The 20,899-nt window shown below is 56.4% G+C and overlaps 1 protein-coding gene across 3 annotated transcripts in view; it reads right to left on the reverse strand.

Annotated features, from left to right (window-relative positions):
- Positions 1 to 701: 701 nt before the first annotated feature.
- TTC7A (tetratricopeptide repeat domain 7A) overlaps positions 702 to 20,899 on the reverse strand; it is a 111,420-nt gene continuing 91,222 nt past the window's right edge. For all 3 annotated transcript variants that reach the window (XM_080682981.1, XM_080682982.1, XM_080682983.1), the window contains 2 exons: positions 13,601 to 13,803; positions 702 to 2,831 (listed from right to left, as the gene is read on the reverse strand). In XM_080682981.1, coding sequence (XP_080539107.1) covers positions 2,610 to 2,831; positions 13,601 to 13,803 — 425 coding nt within the window. In that variant the 3' untranslated portion in view covers positions 702 to 2,609. The remainder of the gene's footprint in view (positions 2,832 to 13,600; positions 13,804 to 20,899) is intronic.

The following is a 20,899-nucleotide window of genomic DNA, read 5'->3' on the forward strand; positions in this document are numbered from 1 at the left end:
AAAGTGGGCGGGTGCACCAGATGATCCCTGGGGTACATGAAGAAAACCAAGCTCCTGTGTATATTTATGTCATCCTCCAAAATGTTCATGCACACTGTGTAATATATGTAGTATGTTGGTATGTGGTATAATGCATAGATGTGGATTGTTAGAGACCTCTCAGCGAAGGCGGCCAATGTAAATGCGGCCTGGGTGCTCACCACACCCCTCCCTGGGGCTTCTCCCATGTGCTGTGCCCTGGGAACAGTCTCTGTTCAGATTGCAAGTCTAGCCCTGGACTCTCCAGTGAGCCAGGTAGGCAGCACGGGGCCCAGGGCCACCTAAGGCAACCGTCGTCAACCTTTTGGACCTCACGGACCACCAGTGGTCTGCGGACTACCGGTTAGTGACCGCTGACTAAGGGACAGATGGCAGTCCAGAATGAGACCTACTCTAGCTGGCCCTGCCGGACCCTCTGCCTCCTCCCATGAATCTCCAGGTTTCAGCCTGACCTCGAGGCCGGACCCAGCTTCCACCATGCTCATCCTCTCACTGGCTCAAATCACAATCCCCTCAGTGGGCCCCTCCTTGCTTCTCTACTCCCCACCCGCAGCTTCATAACTCCTCGGGCCTCTCTCCTTCTGTAATACCTGCTCAGGCTCAAGGCCTGTTCTGGGGCCACCTGCACGCTGAATGAACACATTGCTTCAGACAAACCTGCTTCCCCATTCAGGGATCTCTTTATTCAATCTGCAAACTGTCAGCAACGTGGCCCAGCCCGCCAAGACCTCCTCTGAGGGCATACAATCAAAATGCATTTGGTGCCTTTCTTATGACCAAGAACTGACTACCAACATCGTTGGGGCCCCCAAGGCAATTCAATGGTATTTGCTTTATCTTGTTTCCTTTTTTCCTAACAGAATTCCAGAATAAAAATAGAGCTCTATCATATATATATATATATATTTATACACACACATATATTGCGATCCTTCAACCAAGTGGCAAAGGATCTGCTGCTCTCCGCAGTGTTGCTCACCTGGCGGAGACCAGGAGGCACAGGCTCTCCCTGGGAAGCACCGGGGGGCGCAGTGCTGAGCCAGTGTAGCGAGGAGGGTGGGCCTCCCACAGAGAGACTGGGCTATGACAGACCTGGGCACTCCTTGCCCGGCCTTTCCACACATCTTAAAATGAGAGATGTACCTAGAGATTTAAAACTAAAACCCAAAGTGCTGATAAAAAAAGAATTCCCCTGATAGGCCCGTGGGGAGACCAACTTCTTGGGGAGAATTTCAGGAGCATCTTGCAGCAGGCTAAGGGAGCAGCAGGGAAGACACCCACCACCAGCACCCAGGACCCCTGCAGACAAAGGTGTCTAGTATCTAGAGGCCTGCTCAACCAGTTGGACGTGCCAGGCAGAGACAACCAAATGGCCAGGGTGGGGCTTGGGTTGCCCAAGCAAGCCTGAGGAATGGGTTGTGGGTGGTGAGATGAGCTGGGGCAGTCCTAGAGACTCCCATCTCCAGAGTGACGTGCATTGTACCTATCGCCCAGACAGGTAAGGCTTGAGGGAATGTGATGATGTAAGCTATCATAAAGGGCTGGGTCCAGCAGCCACGTTTATGTCCTGAGGCCCATCCTGGGGCTATGGCCTAGGGTCTAAGCAGGCTGCTTTAGCTGGGGTGTCCAGGAAGATGGAGATGGATGGAAATGGAAGGCTAGTTAAGGCCCGTGCTGTGTCCCTGGCCAGACACCAGAGGCCCCAAAGTCACTTGGCAGCAGAGGGGTGCACAGTGGATCCCAACTGGCCTCCTCAGGCAAAGGTCAACGCCAGGCATTATCCACTAACCAGCCTGGGAGGGGAACCCAGCGGTCCCTCTTCTCCCCACTTGCCAGTGGAGTCAAGCTGTGACTGCTCTGGGCAGGACCTGAGAGTGATCCAAAACCCTGTTCTGAGGCTGGGGCGTGGGACCAGGGCCGCGGGCTCCCCAAGGCGCAGAGGCACAGGGGGGTGAGGACAGCTGTGAGGCTCTCAAGGAGCAAGTCCAGTCGCCGTGACTCTCCTGAGGCACCACAGAAGGAACCCAGGAAAACCCTTGGCCTAGCCAGAGGGCAGCTGGCAGGGTTCGTCTTTGGTGCTGGAGAGCAGAGAGCTGAGGTTCGAGACTAAAGCTTGTGCAAAGCCGGAAATCAAGGGTCAGGGATGTTGAGGGAGGCTGGCAGGTATGGGATAGGGGTTTCCAGATGGGGAGGTAACACAGACCTGAGTACACATTTAGATGCTGCACAGATACTCTGGGGAGGGGCCCCCATGTTGATGTGGCCTCCCAGCTACTTCCTTGCTCATAAATGCCACAATGTCTGAGTCCCAAAGAGCAAGGAATTTGCTTTTGATGCAAATCTGGTCCACCCAGCTTGATGAGCAGCTCCCAGACCCAACTGGCCCCGGAGGGAATGCAGGGTGGGGTGGGGGAGGCGAGGAGAACTAGGGCTGCAGCTTGCAGAAGTGTTCCCTAGAGATGTATTTCCCTGAGGTCCTATTCCTCCCCCAACCCATGCTCCCTGCTTCCTGGCCCCCCCCTCGACCCCCCCCACGGGGCAGCCCCTCCCTCCCTGCTGTTGCAGGGGTGTCAGAGCTCTCTGGGGATGATGGAGAAAGGCAGCACTGGGCTGCTGGCCTCCAGCTCCAGGGCGGTGAGGAAGCAGTCGATGGCGGCCTCGCTCTGGCCCTGGGCCTGCAGCACTTCGCCCAGGCCCTGCCATGCCTCGTGACAGGTGCTCTGCCTTTCCACAGCGTCCCGCAGTACCTTCTGGGCCAGGGACTTGTGGCCCAGCCGACTCAGCATCAGACCCTGGGGAGCAAGCACAGGGCAGGGGTTAGTGAGGATGTCCTGGGGCAGGGGCATCCTGGCGATCAGGGCAAGGAGCAGTGTCTTTGGCTTGGATTTGGTCAAATGACCGTGCCCACGACTAATGCAAATCCTACCGGTCCCCACCACAGACCCGCTTCCAGCCCAGCCTTCCAGATCATGCACTGTGGGATGGTCTTTCAAGTCAGCAGACCTGGCTTGGAGTGTCCCCCTGACCAGCTGGGAGATCCTGGACAAGCCGCCATGCTCTGGCCCTCAGTTTCCTCATCTATAAACAGGAAATATCACAGTAGCCACCTCGAGGGTTGTCGTGAGGTTTCCACGAGTCAGTTTATGTAAATACTTGAACAGTGTCTACCTGCATGAGTCTAGTTAATGGGTCTTTCTCCCAGCCTTGCTGCCACACTGCCCTTCCCCCCAGGGACGCCACGAGATACGGAATGTATGCTGCAGGCTCCGGCTTCTGTCACCCAGGGCAGGACCTCAAGCTTGTGGGCAGATGGGGGCAGCTCCTTTGCCTGCGTCAGCAGCCGTTCTTCCTAGGGATGTCTGGGTCCTGGGACCTAATGCCCATCCCAGGCTGGCCTGGCAGGTGAGGGTCTCGGACAGTCCGATAGCCGGGGACCAGGGATGCAGGATGAGTGAAAAGAGGATTCTGGGAGGCCAGGAACTTGGCCTTACATTTGGCCCCAACAACCCTGTTGCCAGAGAGATATAGGAAGTGACAGGAATTGTCACAAAAAAAGGGCTGGGAAGTGAAACTGGCACCCTGACCCTCTACGTCCGCTTACACCCACACGGGAAAGGGTGCAGGGAGCTAGGGGGACAGGGTGGTGAGCAGAGGGAGGGGCTGGGGCCTGTTTTTGGCCTCTGTTCCCATAAAGGCTTCTCTGTACCATACTGACTCACTGATCTGCGTCCCAGCCCTCAAAGGTGGCATAGGATGGCAGCATTGGGGGTGGGGGGGGCGGTGGCGCTCTTCTTGTTCAAAGATACGAGGTAACGCAGGAACAACACTGACTTCCTGGACAGGCGGGGGCCAGGGTGGGGTGGGGAGCTGCCTCCTATGTGCCCGGAGCCCCTCTCGGGTGCCCGCCCACTGATGGCCATGTACATTTTTAGCTGGAACATTTTCATCCTCACCACGCTCCCCAGAGTTAGGCTCTCCGTTGCCATGGAGACCCACTAGGAAAGATGCACATGCCTGATTTCATCAAGTCCTCCGAGAGCCCGGAACATGACCAATTAGGCAAGAGAAGATGGCGCTCAGGAAGCCCTAGTAAAAGCTCTCCCCGCGCCCCTGCTGGAGGCGCTGGCTGGTGGTCCTGCGGCCAGGGGCTAGGAAAGGGAAAGAGGGACGTATTCAGGCTCCTCAACCCCAGCTGAAGCCATCCCCGGGAATCACGGGGATGAGGCAGAGGACAGGGGAGGACAGGGGAGCTGTGACAGGCGGAGCCTCAGGCAGGCCCCAGTTCCAGCTCGGCTCTGGCCAGATGGGAGTGGTGCTGACTCAGGGCTGCCTGGACCAGAGGGCTGTGCCCAGTCTGGCCAGCAAGGGCTCCAGGCCAAGCTGTTCTGCCCGCAGGGCCTGGGAGCTGGACCCCGAGCAGCTCACAGGGAGGAGGGAAGAAAGGCGAGAGGACAGGCTGCCAGACACCAAAATTAAGCACCAAAAATGGAAGGTTTGAGCCCTGTGAGTGCCGCCGATGGGGGAGCGACAGAGGACAGATGGGGAAGGCCAGCCAGCAGAGCTTCCCAGTGAGGGGCGGGCCGCAGTGGCTTTACACACTAAGGTTGCTATATTGCGCTCCCATATGAGATTCTGTTTGAAAAGAGGACTCTGTCTGAAAAGGAGTTTGCAAACCCCTGATCTCAAGGAGCGTGTGGGTGTTTGGGAAGGGGCCAGGTGTGTCTGCAGGCTGAACAGGGCTTCATGCGTGTGTGGGTGCTGTTCTCCGTTTGGGTGTGCAGCAGGCTCGGCATGCTCTGTGCAGAGGACAAGTCAGGGCTCCACAGCCACAGGAACCCCAGCCCTGCCCCTGACACGTGCAGTGGCCCTGGGCAAGTGGCCCATTTTCTCTGAGCCGCGGTTTCCTCATCTGTAAACTGGGGAACAGAAGAGTCCTTCCTCATCGGCTACGGAGAGGAGTCTGCAATGATGAATTTGAAATCGTGGAGCTGGGCGGGGCACATGGTGGGCAGATGGCAAATGGAGTGTCCCCAGGTTGAGCAGAGAATCCTGGGAGGGGGCGATGGGGTAGAACAGCTGATTTTTCTAGAGGGCAGGGCTCTCTGTGGGGAGACTGTGGGCGAGGCTGGGGTTGGATCACATCCCCCCCACCCTGGGGTGCTGACCTTAGAGCCTGAAAGGAGACACCAGGCTGGGGTCAGGCTGGGGCCCAGAGGCCCGGGGCTGGTAACAGGATCTGCTGCCACCTGCCCGAGACACCAGCCTGTTCATGTTTGGTAGCAACTCGGAACTGTTTGCTGCTTGACAACTGGACAGAGCCCACCCCAGGAAGACTGTAGGTCTCACCTGCTCTGCCCCCAGCCTGCACTGCCAAGGGCCTGGCACCCCTGTCCCCAGCTGCCCAGCGAATGAGTCTTCAGGGAGAGGGAGGGACCACAATTCCATTCAAATATCCTGCGGACTCGTCCCCACCCTGACCAGGGGCATCCTGAACCCAGAGAAACCAGACCTGCTGGTGACCCTAACTTGGGAGAGGCCACAGTTGTGTTGCCCTCACACAGGGATCAGAAAGGGAGTGCAAGTTGCTTAAGGGATGGAGAGGGGCCAGGGTTGCTTATAGCCGCTCAGGGAGGGGCAGGGGAAGTCCCAGAAATTCTTGACTTCCTCCATTCCTTCCTCCCTCCCATCTTGGGTTTCAGGGAGGGGGGAACATCTGGCCACATCTCATCTACCTGGGGCCTGCTCCCCAAGACGCCTTCCCTGAGGACAGCAGCCCCTCCTGCCCACACCACCACCTAGACATTGTGCTGCATTACTATGGGATACAATGTGATCCCTGACCTCCAACGGAGCTCGGGTGGGAGGGCCCTGGGCTCAGAGCCAGGTATACCAGAGGCACTTGTGGGTGCTTAGTGACCTGCTTAGGGCCTCGGGACAGGCAGCCTGAGGGGCCCTCTGAGGGGGGCCCTCCCTGTTAGGAGCCCAGGTTTTCTGTAGAGTCAGGGACTGTAGCCTGGGATGGGGATGGAGAAAAAGGATCCTGTCTTGTTTTTCAGAATTGCCCCTACACACATCTCACCCCATTCATTCAGTGCCTGACACTGTCCCCACAGGGGTTGGGTGGCAGGAAGGTCCGCTGGCTGTGCGTGCCTTTTTCTCCTTTTGGGGGTGGCCTGCCCTGGGAAGTAGTCCCCAGTGCTAGGCCAGCTGTAGGCCATGCTGAGAGCTCCCTCCCCGCCCCTACCCTCAAGTATTTATAGAAGTTATTTTGGGAATTTTCTTTCTGAGCTCAAGGCACATTCCTGGGATTCTGTCACAACCTCTCCAGCTGGGAAGCCGGGAATCAGCTGGAGGCTGCTGGAGCCTCTTGGACCCTGCAGCCTCCTACTTGGGGACCCTGGGGCTGCTGGGAGGAGCCCCTGGGGCTGCTGGGAGGAGCCCCTGGTGGGGTCACCGATGAGGCTGCTCCACAGGAAGGCTCCCTCCCTTCACCCATCCTGGGGGCTGACACGCCCAGCGAGGGAGGCCCGCATTCCTGCACGCTGGATTCTCCCAGGTGTGTCAGCCTCAACCTGTCTGACCAGACTGGGAATGAGGCGGCTCTCCAGGCTGAGAACCCAGCCCACACATCACCACGTCCATCTTGAAGTTGGGGTGGCCCCAAAACCACAGACTGGTCCCACTTCCCTGTTGGGAGAAAGGGCACAAATCCTTCTAGATCCCACTCAATGCCTGGCTGATGACACCCCCAGAATTACCCCAGGCTCTCCTGGGAAGAGGCCCCCGTGGAGAGAGCCCAGACTCATTGAGTCCAGCCTAGGGGGAACCCCCTCCCTGGTCCCAGCCAGGCCCTCGGGGCTAAGTCAGGAGGCTGTAGCAAGGCCTCCGGACTTCGGGTTTTAGAAGAGAAACCCTGTGATTGGCAGTGGGAAGGGGGCCCATGGCAGAGGCCCCACTCTGGGACCAGGAGACAGAGCCACTTTGGTGGTGCTGGCCTGGTGGACAAGGGGAAAGAGCTGAACCCCGCTCCTCCAGACAGAGCGAGTCTTCCGGACCATTGATTCTGGGCTAAACTGGGCCGGCAGCGCTGCACTGGCATGCCCATCTGAACCTGTGACAGGCTGACAGCTTCCTTTCCACTTCCTGGTGGGGCTGGCGTGCACTTCAGGAGCCCACGCACAGCCTAAGGCGTTCCAAAATCCAGGGGCGCCGCCCTCACCCTCTGGAAGGTCTGAGCCTGGGCTGCGGGCTCAGTGTGTTGGGGGGCTGTGTCACGCTGTGGATGAGGAAGGGTAGGCAGGGGCCTCCCAACACCAGAGAGGCCCGTGCTGGGGAACACGCTTGTGCACCTCCCACCTTCCCCACAGTGAGCCCCAGAACTCTCTCCTCCTTCTCCTCCTCCTCCACTTTCCTATCAGGGACTAGGACCCCAGGCAGCACTGGGGAGGATGAGAAACACAGAACTCACAGTAAAACCACCACCCAGCAGGGCAAATGACCAAGACCTTCCTTTTAAAGTTCTCATTCAACAAGAAGCCATATTCCCCTTCAACTGGAGCTGGTGGGGCAGAGAGACTCCACTGACCGAGGGGCTACGCGTGTGCATGAACTCAGGTTCCACACAGTAGAGGCGACTCTGGGTCCTCCCAGTCCTCGGGGGGCCAGACCCTCTCAGCCCCCTGCCACAGCTCAGGAGGCGGACAAGGAGGGAGGTCTGGGGTAGATGGGCGCCCTGGGCCTGAGGGATGGGGCCCCAGGAACCAGAGACCCTACTGTTCCAAGTGCTACAGCCTCACCCAAAGTCAGGGAACATCCAGACCCGGGCGCCGAACCAGCCTGGCAGACGGCGGGCCAGAGTGCAGGGCTGAGCAGGGCTGAGCAGGACCTCCTCAGAGCCTGGCCTTTTGCACTCCTGCTCTCCCTCGGCCCCGGGCCCCGGCATAATGCCCCTTTAGCCGAAGCGTTTCACCCAACATCCGAGACTGTAACACCCGGTCTCAAATTTCCCTGGTCCCTCAGCTCACATTCTCACTCTCAACAAGGTCAGCCAGGCCTTGCCCTGTGTATGTACTTGTCCCAGCCACAGGGCAGTTGGGGCTGATGCCCTGCACATCGTGCCTTGGCTAGAGTCAGCTGGGGGGCTCCTTGAGGCCGGAGCAGCTTGGCTATAAGGAGGCTCTGGGCTTGGCTCTGGGCTTCCCTCTGCAAACCAAGAGCACCTGAACCTGCCTGGGAGCTGCACTTCTAAATGAAAAAGGTAAAAGTAACCCCAACTCCTGGGCCATTAACTTACGGACCTATTCAGCCTAAGTGTAACAGGAGCCCTGTGTGCTTGGCACCATAGCTCCCATTTCACAGATGAGGACGCTGAGGTTCTGAGAGGTTGAGGGACTTGGCCAAGGTTAAACAGCAAGTACAGGCAAAGTGGGACTCAAGTCCAGGTCAGTAAGACTCAAAGGCTGTGCTCTACCTCCAGGCACAAGCTGGCTCTGACACAGGCTTAAAAACTGTCCCAGCCAACCAGCTCCGGAGGCAACCTCAAAGGTAGCTCTGAGGTCTGAACATGACAGGCCGGCAGCTTCCTTTCCACTTCCTGGTCAATGGGGCTGGCGTGCACTTCAGGAGCTCGCGCACAAGCCTAAGGCTTTCCGAAACCCAGGGCCAGGGGAGCCGCCCTCATCTGCCCAGCACCCCCTCCCTGCCTTTTTAGCACTCTGCTGACACTATGGGCCACCTGGCAGAGCAAGGAAATTTGGGCCAATGACCCTCACCCCATAGCAGCCTGGTCAAAGGTAGGCTCAACTCATCTGAGCCCTAAAACTATCCCTTGGCTCACAAGGGCTTGCATTACGTTCTTCATTTGATAGAAAACTAAGCCAGTGACAGGAAGAAATCTCTGTGCCCCCATAGCTGGAGGGCTGGCAAGTTGGTTGTCTGTCTTAGATGAGTCACCTCTACTGTCTGGTCCTGCCTTCAGGACGGGATGGCCCAGCCAGGGGAGGGTAATGGGGTGCGGGGAAGCTCTGTGTAGCCACCGTTCACCTCTTAGGCCTTAGAGAGCAGAGACTTCTTGTTGGATCCTGGAGCACCTGCAAACGCCCGGCCCAGAACCTCAGGGCTAGGTGAGACCCTGGGCCTCATTGACTCAGAACCCACTTTGGGGGAGGCCAGGGATGTGCTGGGGGGTTCTGGGGACTTGGGATGTGCTGCAGCACGCCCTAGTCTGGGAAGAGGGGGGCAAGAGGCTCTGGGGTCATCTGGGGCTGGCCATGCCCTTGATCCGCCTCAACTCACTTCAAGAACGAGACAGCAGCCTCACGCTGGGAGCAAGAGGGAACAAATGCAGGGACTCATTCATGGCCATGCTCTCATCAGAGGGCAGTGGATGCAGAAACGCTGTCTACCCGTCCTTCCAGGGGCATCTGGAGGGAGAAGAGGCCAGGCACGTGGCCATGACTGCTTCAGAAATTACACCTCTGGGATTACATCACAGCTGAAGCTCACCCAGGGCAGTCTTCCTGCTGCTGGGGTGCCTGAGGAGGAAAGGGTTCTGGGGATATGGGGCAGCAGGAACCTGGAGCTCTGTCCCAAGAAGAAAGCATGACCAGGGACAGGGGCCACTGAGGGGCAGGAAACCCCTCCCTAAGAGTGTGCCCCTGGGAGAGAGGGGCGGGGTGCCACTCACAAATGCAGGTGGCAGGAATGCACCCATACCTGCCCACTCATGGCTGAGGCTTTCTCTGTAGTGAGACAGGCTGCATCAAAGCATCCATACTCCCACTCAGCCAAGTGGAAGGCAGGGAGAGTGAGTTGGTCGGTAGCCAGGGCTAGGGACTCTCTTCTCATTAAGGTCAGGTGACTTCAATGCAACCCCTCTTGTGGGGGGGGGGGGGGGCTCTCATTGACGTGGCCAGTCCATCAGCCACACTTGGGCTCTCTGCCATCCCCAAGCATCCTGCTCCCTTGGCGATGCAGAGGGGCTCCTGGGAGGGGCAGGGCAGAGACAGGCTCAAAGAGACGGGTGCAGGCTGCCTGGGGATCCTTCTCTGCCTGAGACCTTGCAGCCCTCTCTGAAAAGCACCCAGGGGCCAACTCCTCTGCTGATCTTGGGAAGGGCCCTGCTTTCTTTCTCATGTCTCCTCAGGGGCAGGCAGGTGAAGTTCAGGCTCCCCCTTCTTAACTAGACTCTTCTGCCAGTAAATGAACTTCTGAATACCAGGGCCAGTGGGCGGGGTTTCCTGCTACCTGGAAGGGAGGCTGGGGCCCAGCCAGCAGAAACTGTCGGACCTGCTGCCAAGAGTTCACAGGGAATGTCCGTCTGCAGAGAGCACGCCTCTTTCTTCCTGTACTTTGGCACGCTCTCGAAGCAACCTGGCCTCCTTGAGTCTGGCACCGGTGGCAGCTGCAGGACCGGGGCTGGAGGACACAGGCTCCTCTGGGACTCTGCTGTGGGCACTGCCAAGGAGGTGCCTCTTTCCTGCCTGAGCTGAAAAACCTGAGTGGAGCCAGACCATAGAAAGGTCTCTGTCACATTCAGGGCAGGAGGGCAGCAGGATGGGGAGAGAACCTGCGTCCGGGCCAAAGTTCATATTCTTAGAAATGCCTGAACCCTGGCTCCTGAAGGCTTTCTCCAGCCTGTCCCAGGGAGAGGCCACAGGGAGGCCTGGAGGCTGGCCTCCTCCCGTTTGGTGACCCTGTGCTAAGAACTGCAGAGCCAGACCTGACCTCGCAAGGTTCACTGAGTCTATCCTCACCTTCCTCTTTCCAGACCTCAGGGAGTGGGACTCAACCATGACCTCAGAGGGCTCATGAGGGACCCAGAGCTCCTCCAGCCCAGGCTGTGGCCGTGCTCTCAGGGGCCAGTGTCCTCACAAAGCCACAGTGGCATCGTAAGGCCAGGATGACCTGCATCCTGGCCTTACCATGCCCTCTCTGGGAACCTGCCTTTTCAGTGACTCCATGGGGGTTGGGGTGGGGGGAATGGAGAGAGGGAGCACCAGTTCCCTCCCATGCTCTTTTCTCTGGATACTTCTCCAGGGATGCACCCACCTCTGGAATTCACAAAGGCTCAGATAATGGATGTGTGCTCTCATTCTCTACCGACTGTTTTGACAGTGACTCCCTTAGATACATGACAAACTGACGCAGGCCAACGTGTAGTGGCCGCCGTCATGGTGTGACATGGGGAAAATATCCCAACGTCACATCTGTGCTCAGTGATGGAAAAGTGCTGCAATTGATTGGTAATGTCTGTCATGGGTAAAGGGTGATTGATTGGTAATGTCTGTCATGGGTGAAGGACTGGAGTGGTGGTATAGCTGCTGTTTTGTCTTCTCTGATATTGCATTGTGGACTTTTAGAAGCACTTTCACATGGGATGCTTCATTTGATTAAAACATGGGTCTAGGGATGATGCAGATCATTATTCATTTATGAAGGGAGACGTCAGGAGCAATGACGTCAAATGTGCCTTTTTCTAAGTCATCCACATGAATCAGGGCCAGCGCCAGGGTGAGGCCCGATGTCCTGAGTCTGAGGTCAGTACCAGGGAGACACTAGCTTGGGGAATGCCGGAGATCAACCTGCCAAAGTGTTCGTGTGTCTCTGGGAAAAGAGCGCTTGGTAAATCTTCCCCGGGCTTGAAATTTGCTATTCTGTATGCATATGTATAGGGTGCTGGCAGGAACAGAGCGCGGGGAAGGGGATGGTCTGCCCACGCTGGAGCAGACGGCCCCTCTGGTTGCTGGTAACTTTAAACGTGGCAGGCCTGCCTCCAACTTGCCCCAATTTTATCACAACGGCCAGGCACCCCGGGAAGAGAAGAGGGACCATTTCAGGGAGCCACTCTAGACAGCTCCTCAGTTACCATGGAAACTCACCCTTGGAAACTGCTTCAATTTCAGGGAAATAGCTACAAACAATAATAAGCATAAATGAAAAATGGTACACTGTTACTTCAAAATTGTACTTGTTATTGGATTTCGTCGGGTTTTAGGATCTGAACGGCAGGCTCATATCCGCAAGCACAGAGGAAATCAGACATCTCTGCCTGGCTGCCGGCCTAATGACATAGCCCACATCCTCCCTCCCACCTCCCTAATCAAGTTTCTGGATGTGACCTCCGGGGAGGCATTCATCAGAGGAGCTCATGTCTGAACTGTGGGAGGAAGGAGGATGTGCCTCGCAAAAAACAAACATTTGCTGAGTAGAATGGAAGGCAGCACGGAGCCATGTGGAGGGGACATGGGCGAGGAGTGATGTCACTGTGCAGGCTTTCTTCAACTGACACGGACATTGGAAGGGCCTCGGCTAGAACGCCTTTAAGAAATCAGGCGGCGGGAATAATAGCTGAGCGGGGAATCTCCGCTCTGACCTGTTCTCAAGGGCTCTCGGGATTGGAAAGGACCTTATAAAGACGACCTGGTCCAGCTCCTACCCCTGTGTGATGCTTCTATGCTCTTGGCTACATCCTCACCTGATGACCCCCTGAGTTCGTGCGTGGACTTTTCTAAGGGTTATACCATTTTTCCTGACACTGAGCTGGAATCTAACTCCCTGCAGCTTCTACTCCCGAACAGTCAACCTTGTTTGGCAATGCTGGCCCTGCAGCCTCCTGCAGTCACTCCCCTGGTCCTTCGGTGCTTTCCATGCGGCAGACGTTAGGGCCTCTCGTGGCTGTTCTCAGAGCTCTCAAAGGGGTCAGGAAGTATCTGGTGCTAACTGTGGGCTCCTAAATCATACTTTAAAAATCACTGTGCCTATGCAGGCCTGTACGCTTTCAGATCACCTCATTTATCCTGATACCCGCTCTCTGAAAGCAGCTAAGGAAGGCAGGGGAAAAAAGTTATACCTAGGGTCCACTGGACTATCTGTTAGAAAGCCCCACTGCATAGGTAAGTAAAAACGAGGTACAGAGAAGGTGGCTGACCTGTCCATGATCACCCAGAGAGATGGCAAGGCCTGGACAAGAGCACCAGCATTCTGCTCCTAGTCTCCGAACCTCCCACAGGAAGGCCACTGAGCCTTGGGCACCCAAGTTCTGAGCCCCATGACCTGAGATTGGGGGTCCCAGAGGTCATTTTCAATGACAGCCTACCCTGGGACATCTGCTGAATCCTGCCAAGGACCTCCTCTGAAATGGGGAAGGCAGCCCAGTGATCAGGGAGGCTGAAAGGAACCCCCCCCCGCCGCCCCCGCCCGCCCCCCCCCGCCTGCCAAAGAAGAGCATTTTGTTATCCGGAGTATCCAGGATCTGGGCGAGGATCTGATTTGTAACAGTGAAAGCCTCTTGGGGCTAGACTGCCATATGGAAACTTACAGCAAAAAGTCACAAATATACCCCCGATCCTCCCAGATTCTTTCATCCGCTCCGGCAGGCTCTGACCGAAGGGACATGCCCTGCCCCTGAAGGAAGGAGCTTGGCCTTTCCCACCACAGCAGCGAGGAAACCACCTCCCCGCAGACACCAGGGAACAGTGGCAGCAAGGCACTTGCAGGCAAGTTGGGGCCGAGGGGAGAGGAGGGCCCTGAGGCCTTTTGCAGGCCTGTGGGGTTGACTCACCAGGCTGTGCATGATGCGCACGCCATCGGGGTTCACCGTGAGCGCCTCCTTGTACAGCTGCTTGGCCTCCTCCAAGCTGCCCTTCATCTCGGCCAGCCGGCCCCGCATGTACAGTACCGAGTGCGAGGTGGGGAAGAGGCCCGCTGCCTCCTGGATGCAGAAACCGGCTTCCTTGAGGTGCTGCTGCTCCATGAACAACTCAGCTGCGAAACCAGAAGGACAGTGGGAGGTGAGAGTGTGGGAAAGTCAGAGGCAGCAGCCCGTCTCAGGTGATGGGAACCATCCCCACAAGCCAGCACAGGACAGGCTCGCTCTGAGTGCTCACCGTGTCAGGCACTGTGCTCCGTGCTCCACACAGACTGTCTCAGCCAGTGCTCACAAAGCCATGTAGAGCAAGCCCTTTTATTGGCCCGCTTGAGGGAGGGGGAAACTGAGGCACAGAGGGTAGGGAACTCGCCTGAGGCTGCAGGGAGAGTAAGTTAGGAGCCAGGGTTTGCATCGGGCCATGGACTTCAGAGCCCACAAGGGGCACAAGGGGCATCTCCTGGAGTTCGGCGGTGGCTCAGGTGACTGACTGTTTCCGGGGCCTTTCACACTTGTTCACTGTGTCCGGGGTAGGGGAGGGAAGCAGAAGTGGTGGCTCCCCTCCAGCTCTCAGTCTCCAGGGGAGGAGGCTGACAGTGCTCACCGAGGGAGAGCCCAGTGATCCTGCCAAGGATAGGCTGGCAGGTGAGGAGGAGAGAGGCCAAGGGAGCCCCTGTGAAGGGGCAGAGCTGGGCTCCACCCAGGGGAGTAACAGCTACCGAGCAGCCGGCGCGGACTGAGAGCTGACTGTGGGCCAAGGCCCGACTGTGTGAGCATCTCCTCTCATTAATCCTCACAAGTCTGGGAGGGAGGCAGTGCTCTCAGGAGCCCCACGTTAACAAAGTAGGCTAAGAAAGGGAGGACCTCACCCCCATCCCTCAGTGGGAAGGGGCCAGGCAGGGCTGGGCCCCCAGCAGCGCCCGGCCTCCCTCCGGGGGACTTTCTTCCGCACGGAGAACAGAGGACACACGCACAATCTGCCCCACAACCACTTTGCCTTTGTCCCCAGATCAGTGGAAAATGGGGCCGTTTCTTCAATCCCTGTCCAGCCCACATAAACGCACATTTCAAACCCTCCGGCGCAGGCACACACCCACAGCAGGTGCTTTCAGCAACACAGCTCTCTGAGGTTGCAGCATGGCCTCCGGGCCCACTCAGCCCCGGACCTGGCTGCCCCTCCCGAGGCTGGTGCCGGTGCACAGATGGGAGCACAGAAGGGAGGCAGAGCCTGGCTGTTCCTAGCAAAGGCTGGGGGCTGAGGTTACCCAAGTTCAGTTTAGGGCTGGGGTGGGTTGGATAACAGACATCCCAAAGGAAGCTCCCAGAGAGAGGCGGAAAACCAGGGCTCAGGCACCCCATCTTCCTGCTCCGACAAGAAGCAGAAAGGCGGCAGAACTAAGGCCGGGACTGCAGCACACAGCACTTGGGTGCTTAGGAAGAATGTTGCCCGAGGCTCATTGTGTAATCACGTAGCTTGCCACTTCTTAAAATACTACACAGGGCTTTCTCAGCAAGGCACTCTTTTTCTTCAGTGGAGATGAGAATCTGGGAGAATGAGAGAACTAATTAAACACAGGAGCCAGGCTCCCATGACAAGGCAAGAAAGAACTGCAGGCTCCTGTTCCCTGCACGGGAGATTCCCAAGACAGAAAACGTGGGGAGGTGAGCCCAGGAAGGGCTGGCCCAGTGGCCAGGGGTTTGGCTCTCTCAGCCTCGGCTCTCCTCGGCTCTGCTGCTGTGTTCCCTTCTGGGACTGCTGCCTGGAGCTCTGAGCAGGCCGCCTTCCTAGCTAAGTGTCCAATGTGCAACTATTGCGTACTGACGGTGGTGCGCCTGGCCCTCCCACGAGGAGAAAGAGTGAAGCCATCAAACCACGGGAGTGACCCGGGCAGTGGAGTGACAAGTGCCAACTCTGAGTGTTCTAGGGCCTCAGAAGGGGTCAGGCCAGCTGTGCTGGTGTGGTCAGGGGAGTCTTCCTGGCAATGGCTGCCTTTGAGCTAAGGCCTGAAGGCCCGGGGCACTTGGACTGGCAGAGAGGAGAAGGGGGGCGGTGCTAACCTGGAGGGCCAGCTCCACTGTGGCCCCGGGATCACAAAGAGGAGAAGCAGAAGTGTGTAGTGTGAGTGCTGGGGGTGGGGAGGCCTTCCTGCACCAGCCCACAGAGTGGCTTCCTCCCTGGCCAGGAGCTCAGCTCAGAGGCTGGCTCCCCGCTCCCTGAGACCTTGCTCCAGCAGGCCCGCCAGGCCTGGCCCACCTGGCCACCTGGTCTTGGCACGGCTCATTAAGCTGTTTACAACTTGCCACCCTGTCTCCTGAGCTTCATCTCTGGAGGCTGTCCCTGATCCTTCCCTTGGGGGAGTCCTCAGTGTCTTGACATCAACAGATTTCTATTATAGGATCTCCACCTCCTTTCTTCCTTGGGGCCCTGGGCCTCGTCAGGCTGTCCATACACCAGAAAGCATGCCCTGGAAGTAGGTAGGGCTGCTTGGCTCCAATGGACTTCATTACCAGTCAGGCAGGAAACCAGATGACACAGAACAGAGCCAGAGAAGTGAGGTCTCCTGAGGGCTTCTGGGGGCCTTGCAGACAGCTCCTGGCAGGCCCAGCCTCCAGGGTGGGGCCTCTGACCTGCGGACAGGCTCACAGGTCTGGGGGCTGCAGTGTACCCCTTCGTCCTACACTGTCCCTGGGCAGTTTTACCAAATAGACAGTCACATGGCACTGTGCCCACCCTTGCCCTGATCCTCTACCACCAGGCCCTGGCTGCCAGGGCCCCCGAGCCACGCACCCCAGCTTCCCCTGGCCAGAGCCAGATGAGCACTTACTGGTACTGAATTTTCCTTGAATTCTCATAGTTGTGTCATCACCCCAGGAAGCAAGGGCCCTCAGTGTCAGAGGGTCTTCTCCGATCCTCCCAGTTACTTTTCTCTCTCCTTACTCTGGTTTTCTCACTTCTCCCATCTCCCTCTCTGCCTGCTTGTGACCTCCTGTCTTGCCTGTCTGCCTCGGCTTTTCTTCCTCTTCCCTCCATCTCTCTCCACCCGCCCCACTCTGTGCTTTCTCTTGGCAGACTCCAAATGGAAAACATCTGTTCCCTGGAGCTTTGCAACAGTCCCTTTTATTATTTTTTCTAAGGCATCCTGCTAACCCTGCACCCAGAGCTGGCTTCAGGCTTCCTGCCATTCCTGCCAACTCCGAGGCCTCATCCCCCAAGGCTGGGGGATGGACTCGCTCTTCATGGACTATTTGCACATCCTGGTCATGAGCTGAGGAGCTGGGTGAGGGAGGGAGGGGAGGGCCCAGGACCTCGCCTAGGCCTTTTAGGGGCCTTCTCAGGCAAGATAGAGACCCTCTGAGAGAGCTCAGAAAGAACAGAGCCCCTCCCCAGCGCCCCCTTCCCCAAGGCAGGAAAGAAGTAAAGGTTAGGCCCTAAAAAGAACCCACGTTAGCCCCGGGGGAGTCACCAAAACTGCCCTAAAGGCAATAAGCATCCTCCCCAGGGAGCAGACACAGGACATATCAACACCCAGAATAAAGGGGGAAGGCTGGGGGAAGATGAGGGAGAAATGGAAGAGAAGACCAGGGGTGCCAGAGGTGAGAAGGCCCTGGAGATAACAGACAATCCAAAGGTCTAAAGGGATTTTGGGTTGGTCTGAGACCCGCCTCCCCTAGGACCCAGAGACAGACACGATGTGCCTGAGCCTCAAGGGAATGAAGACTGCATGGGCCTGGGCTCCCCGACTTCCTGTCCCTCAGCCCTGACTCCCGGTTCTGAGAGCACTCTCCTCACTAACCCAGGACCCTGCAAGGAGTGAATGACAGACAGAGAAGGGGGAAGAAGAAAAAACCGGAACAAGGGAAGAAGGCACAGAAGGCAGGAGGGAGGAAGTGGTGGGAGCTGGGAAAAGAGGAGAGAGTGAAGGAAGATAAGGAAAGGCATGAGGAGAAATGAGGAGGATCGAGGCAATGCGGGATCAAGGGTAAGACAGCGTCTTTCTTGACTGTCCTTTTATAACAAATATGACCTTTAGACACAGCCCTGGTTGACCCACTCCAGTTCCCCAGCTGCCAGTGGGGACAGCATCCACCTGCAGGGCCACCTAAAGCGCTAGGGCACCAGTGCCCAGGCAGTGTGAACTGGCCATTTGGGAGCTGAGATGTGGGCCAACTTCCCCCAACCCAGGCAAAGCCAATGGCCACCTGTGAGCCCCTGGACCTCCAGGCAAGGGAACTCTCCCTCCATCCATCTGCCTCTCTCTAGCACAGTTAGTTCCCGAGACTGAACAGTAGTGAGAGAGGGAGTGGGCCATCTTGCTCTCCTGAAAGCACCGCCAGGTACACGCAGGATCCTGGAGCATCTATGGGGCTGGTGCTTCTCCCATTCTCACAAAGACCTGCTGCCAGAGGCAACATTCCTGAACTTCACCTCTCAAGTGGAGACCCTTCTCACATCAGACTGGAATGGGAAGGACAGGGGGATAGGGGAGGGGAGGACAATCAGAATAGGGAGAGGAAGGACACAACATTTCCCAACCTAAGACAGGGCTTAATGATGGAACTTACTGCCAACACAGACTGGGATGCGGTTTATCTTGAACCAAACCAGGGAGATTAGCTCAGTCCAAAATGATAAAGGGGGATATTTTCCCTTCCTGCAAAATCGCTGCAGCTGGCGGAATCATTAGGTGGTGGGTGGTGGTGCTGAGGTCAATACTCTTAGCTCGGGTCAGGTGAGGGGAAGGGCAGTAGTTAGGGAGAAGTTACTGCCGTGGTGATCTGCTCCTGGCAGCCCTTCATCCAGTAGGTGCTCAGTACATGCTTGCTGGCAATGATGGTGGCCAGGGGAGGGGAGAGGGCTCATGGGATGCAGATGGCTTCAGAATTCTCCCATGTGCAGAATGGAAGATCTAGGACAAGTTCTTATTTTCCCTCTGGCTGTGGCAGCTGTCCACCAGTCTAGTCCCCCTTTCTTCTATAGTGACAGATCCCCTGATTTTCAATGGGGCATATGAATAATGACATTTCCCACAGTGCTTTGCAGCTAGGTGTGTGGTCATGCGACTAAGTTCTGACCAATGGGGTCGTAACGGGAAGTGATGTCTGCAAATTCCAGGATATGTCCTTAAGGAAGGGGTTGTCCCCTTCTCCGACTCTTCCCAGTTATGCATTGGAACGTGGATGTGGTGGCGAGCCATGTGGGATCACAGGAATAAGAGTGACTCAGGGAGAGCAGAGCCAACGAAATGGAAGAAACCAGGGTCCCTGGACCAGGAGAGCAGAGCTGTCATCCCAGATAAGGCTCCATCCCTGAGATGCTGCGTGAGAAACTGAAGCGTCCACCCTGTGGAAGCCACCGCATTGGTCACACATATCCAGACCTGTCTCCTAATGCCACACTGCCCACCCTTCCAGGCACCACGTTCAGAGTACTCAGATTTTGTTCTCAGAGTTCACTGTGGGCTGAATGTCTAGGATAATGCCCAGAAAAAGAAGGCTAATGTGCCAACTATTGAAGAGCATGTGTTTATAGCAATATCCCCACATTTAATTATAGGCTTCAGGAACGCTTTTAACCTTCCTTGGAGTTACCAGAACATTCTGGCACCTCTAGCATAAAGGAGCATATCTGCGACATGCAAGCAGGCTTGTAAGATGCAAAAACATTTTCATTTGCTGATGACTGTAAACAAGACACCTCATTAAAACGAAAGGCCGCGGGCCGAAACCGGTTTGGCTCAGTGGATAGAGCATCAGCCTGGGGACTGAAGGGTCCCGGGTTCGATTCCGGTCAAGGGCATGTACCTTGGTTGCGGGCACATCCTCAGTGGGGGGTGTGCAGGAGGCAGCTGATCGATGTTTCTCTCTCATCGATGTTTCTAGCTCTCTATCCTTCTCCCTTCCTCTCTGTGAAATATCAATAAAATATATTTAAAAAACAAACAAACAAACAAAAAAAACGAAAGGCTGCGGGAGCCCCTGGAATAGGTCACGGTGTTACTGATGTGGTCCTTTGAGTTGATGAGGCCCCCAGCGTACCCCGCCAGAGCCCCAATGGCTCCATCTCTTAAAAGAAAACAGGGCAATATTTGCCTAAAAGAAGGCCTTGTCTATGATTCACCTTTATTTTTCAGCATTTTTTGTCCTACTTAAAATGCAAGTAGTTGACTGTGGAGCACAGCCCCTACACATCCCTAGCATCCTAGCGGACCCTGATATAGTAACTGGGGCAATATTTGCATTATTAAAATGCTTCCCTGTCTAGCCTTTCTGTGAATCCTGGTCCAACTTTTTTCCCCAGATTCAGAACCTGCGGTGGGGAGAGTGGGGGCGTCCTGCATACTAATGTGTCCATATGTGAACTCCATGCAGCAGGAAACCTTAGATTCCCAGTTAAGCTCAGTCTAACTCTAACTTGCAAAACCCACACGTCCCAGGACTGATTATCTACTTTGGGTCTCTTTTCCATCTTCCCTTGGGGGCTACTGGCACCACCTCTGGGTAAAGAGGGGGCAGGTAGGAGGGTAATGGGGAAAAAGGTGAGGGGCTTCACTTGGGCAGATCTCAAACAAGGAGGCATGTGGGCCTGGCTCATTTTTAGGATTCCACTTACTCTATGCCCTTCTTCTCTATTCTGTGGCTGCTGCCATTTTATCTCAGGCACATCTCTGGCCTTGGCCCTCTCCTTTTACTCTAATCCACCTTTCATACCACCGTCTGATTAAATTTTCAATCAGTCCAGTGAGTCACTCCTTGGCATTCCTTAGTCAAGCACCAAGGACAGTCACTGCTGGTGGCGCCATGCTGTCTCTAGGTCCACAACCACCGCGGGTAAGACAGAAGTCAAACACCATTTACTGAGCACCTACTATGTGCCCAACACTGCGCTAACTGCCTTACCCAGGACAGGCAGGACTGAGCTGGCATTAGAACCCAGTTCTTTGCAACTCTTCCTCCCCAACACTGACCTTCAAACTCCATGGTGGCAATAGTGCCGATTAGCTGTCAAGAGGGATTGGCTCCTAAATGGCAACCCTACTGTTAACCAGCCCTCTGCCTTCAATGAACTTTACACCAGACCTGCCTTTCCTGGGGGCCGCCACACCTCACCCCTTCTCTGGCTATTCTGTGAGCTCTGGGGGCCTGAGCCTAACTAGTTTGACTCAGGAGAAGCTGGGCAGGAAGAAGGGATGGGGCCTGTTGTTGAGTCTAAAACTA

This window comes from Plecotus auritus, assembly GCF_963455305.1.
Source record: "Plecotus auritus genome assembly, chromosome: 8".
NCBI classification, from domain to species: domain Eukaryota; kingdom Metazoa; phylum Chordata; class Mammalia; order Chiroptera; family Vespertilionidae; genus Plecotus; species Plecotus auritus.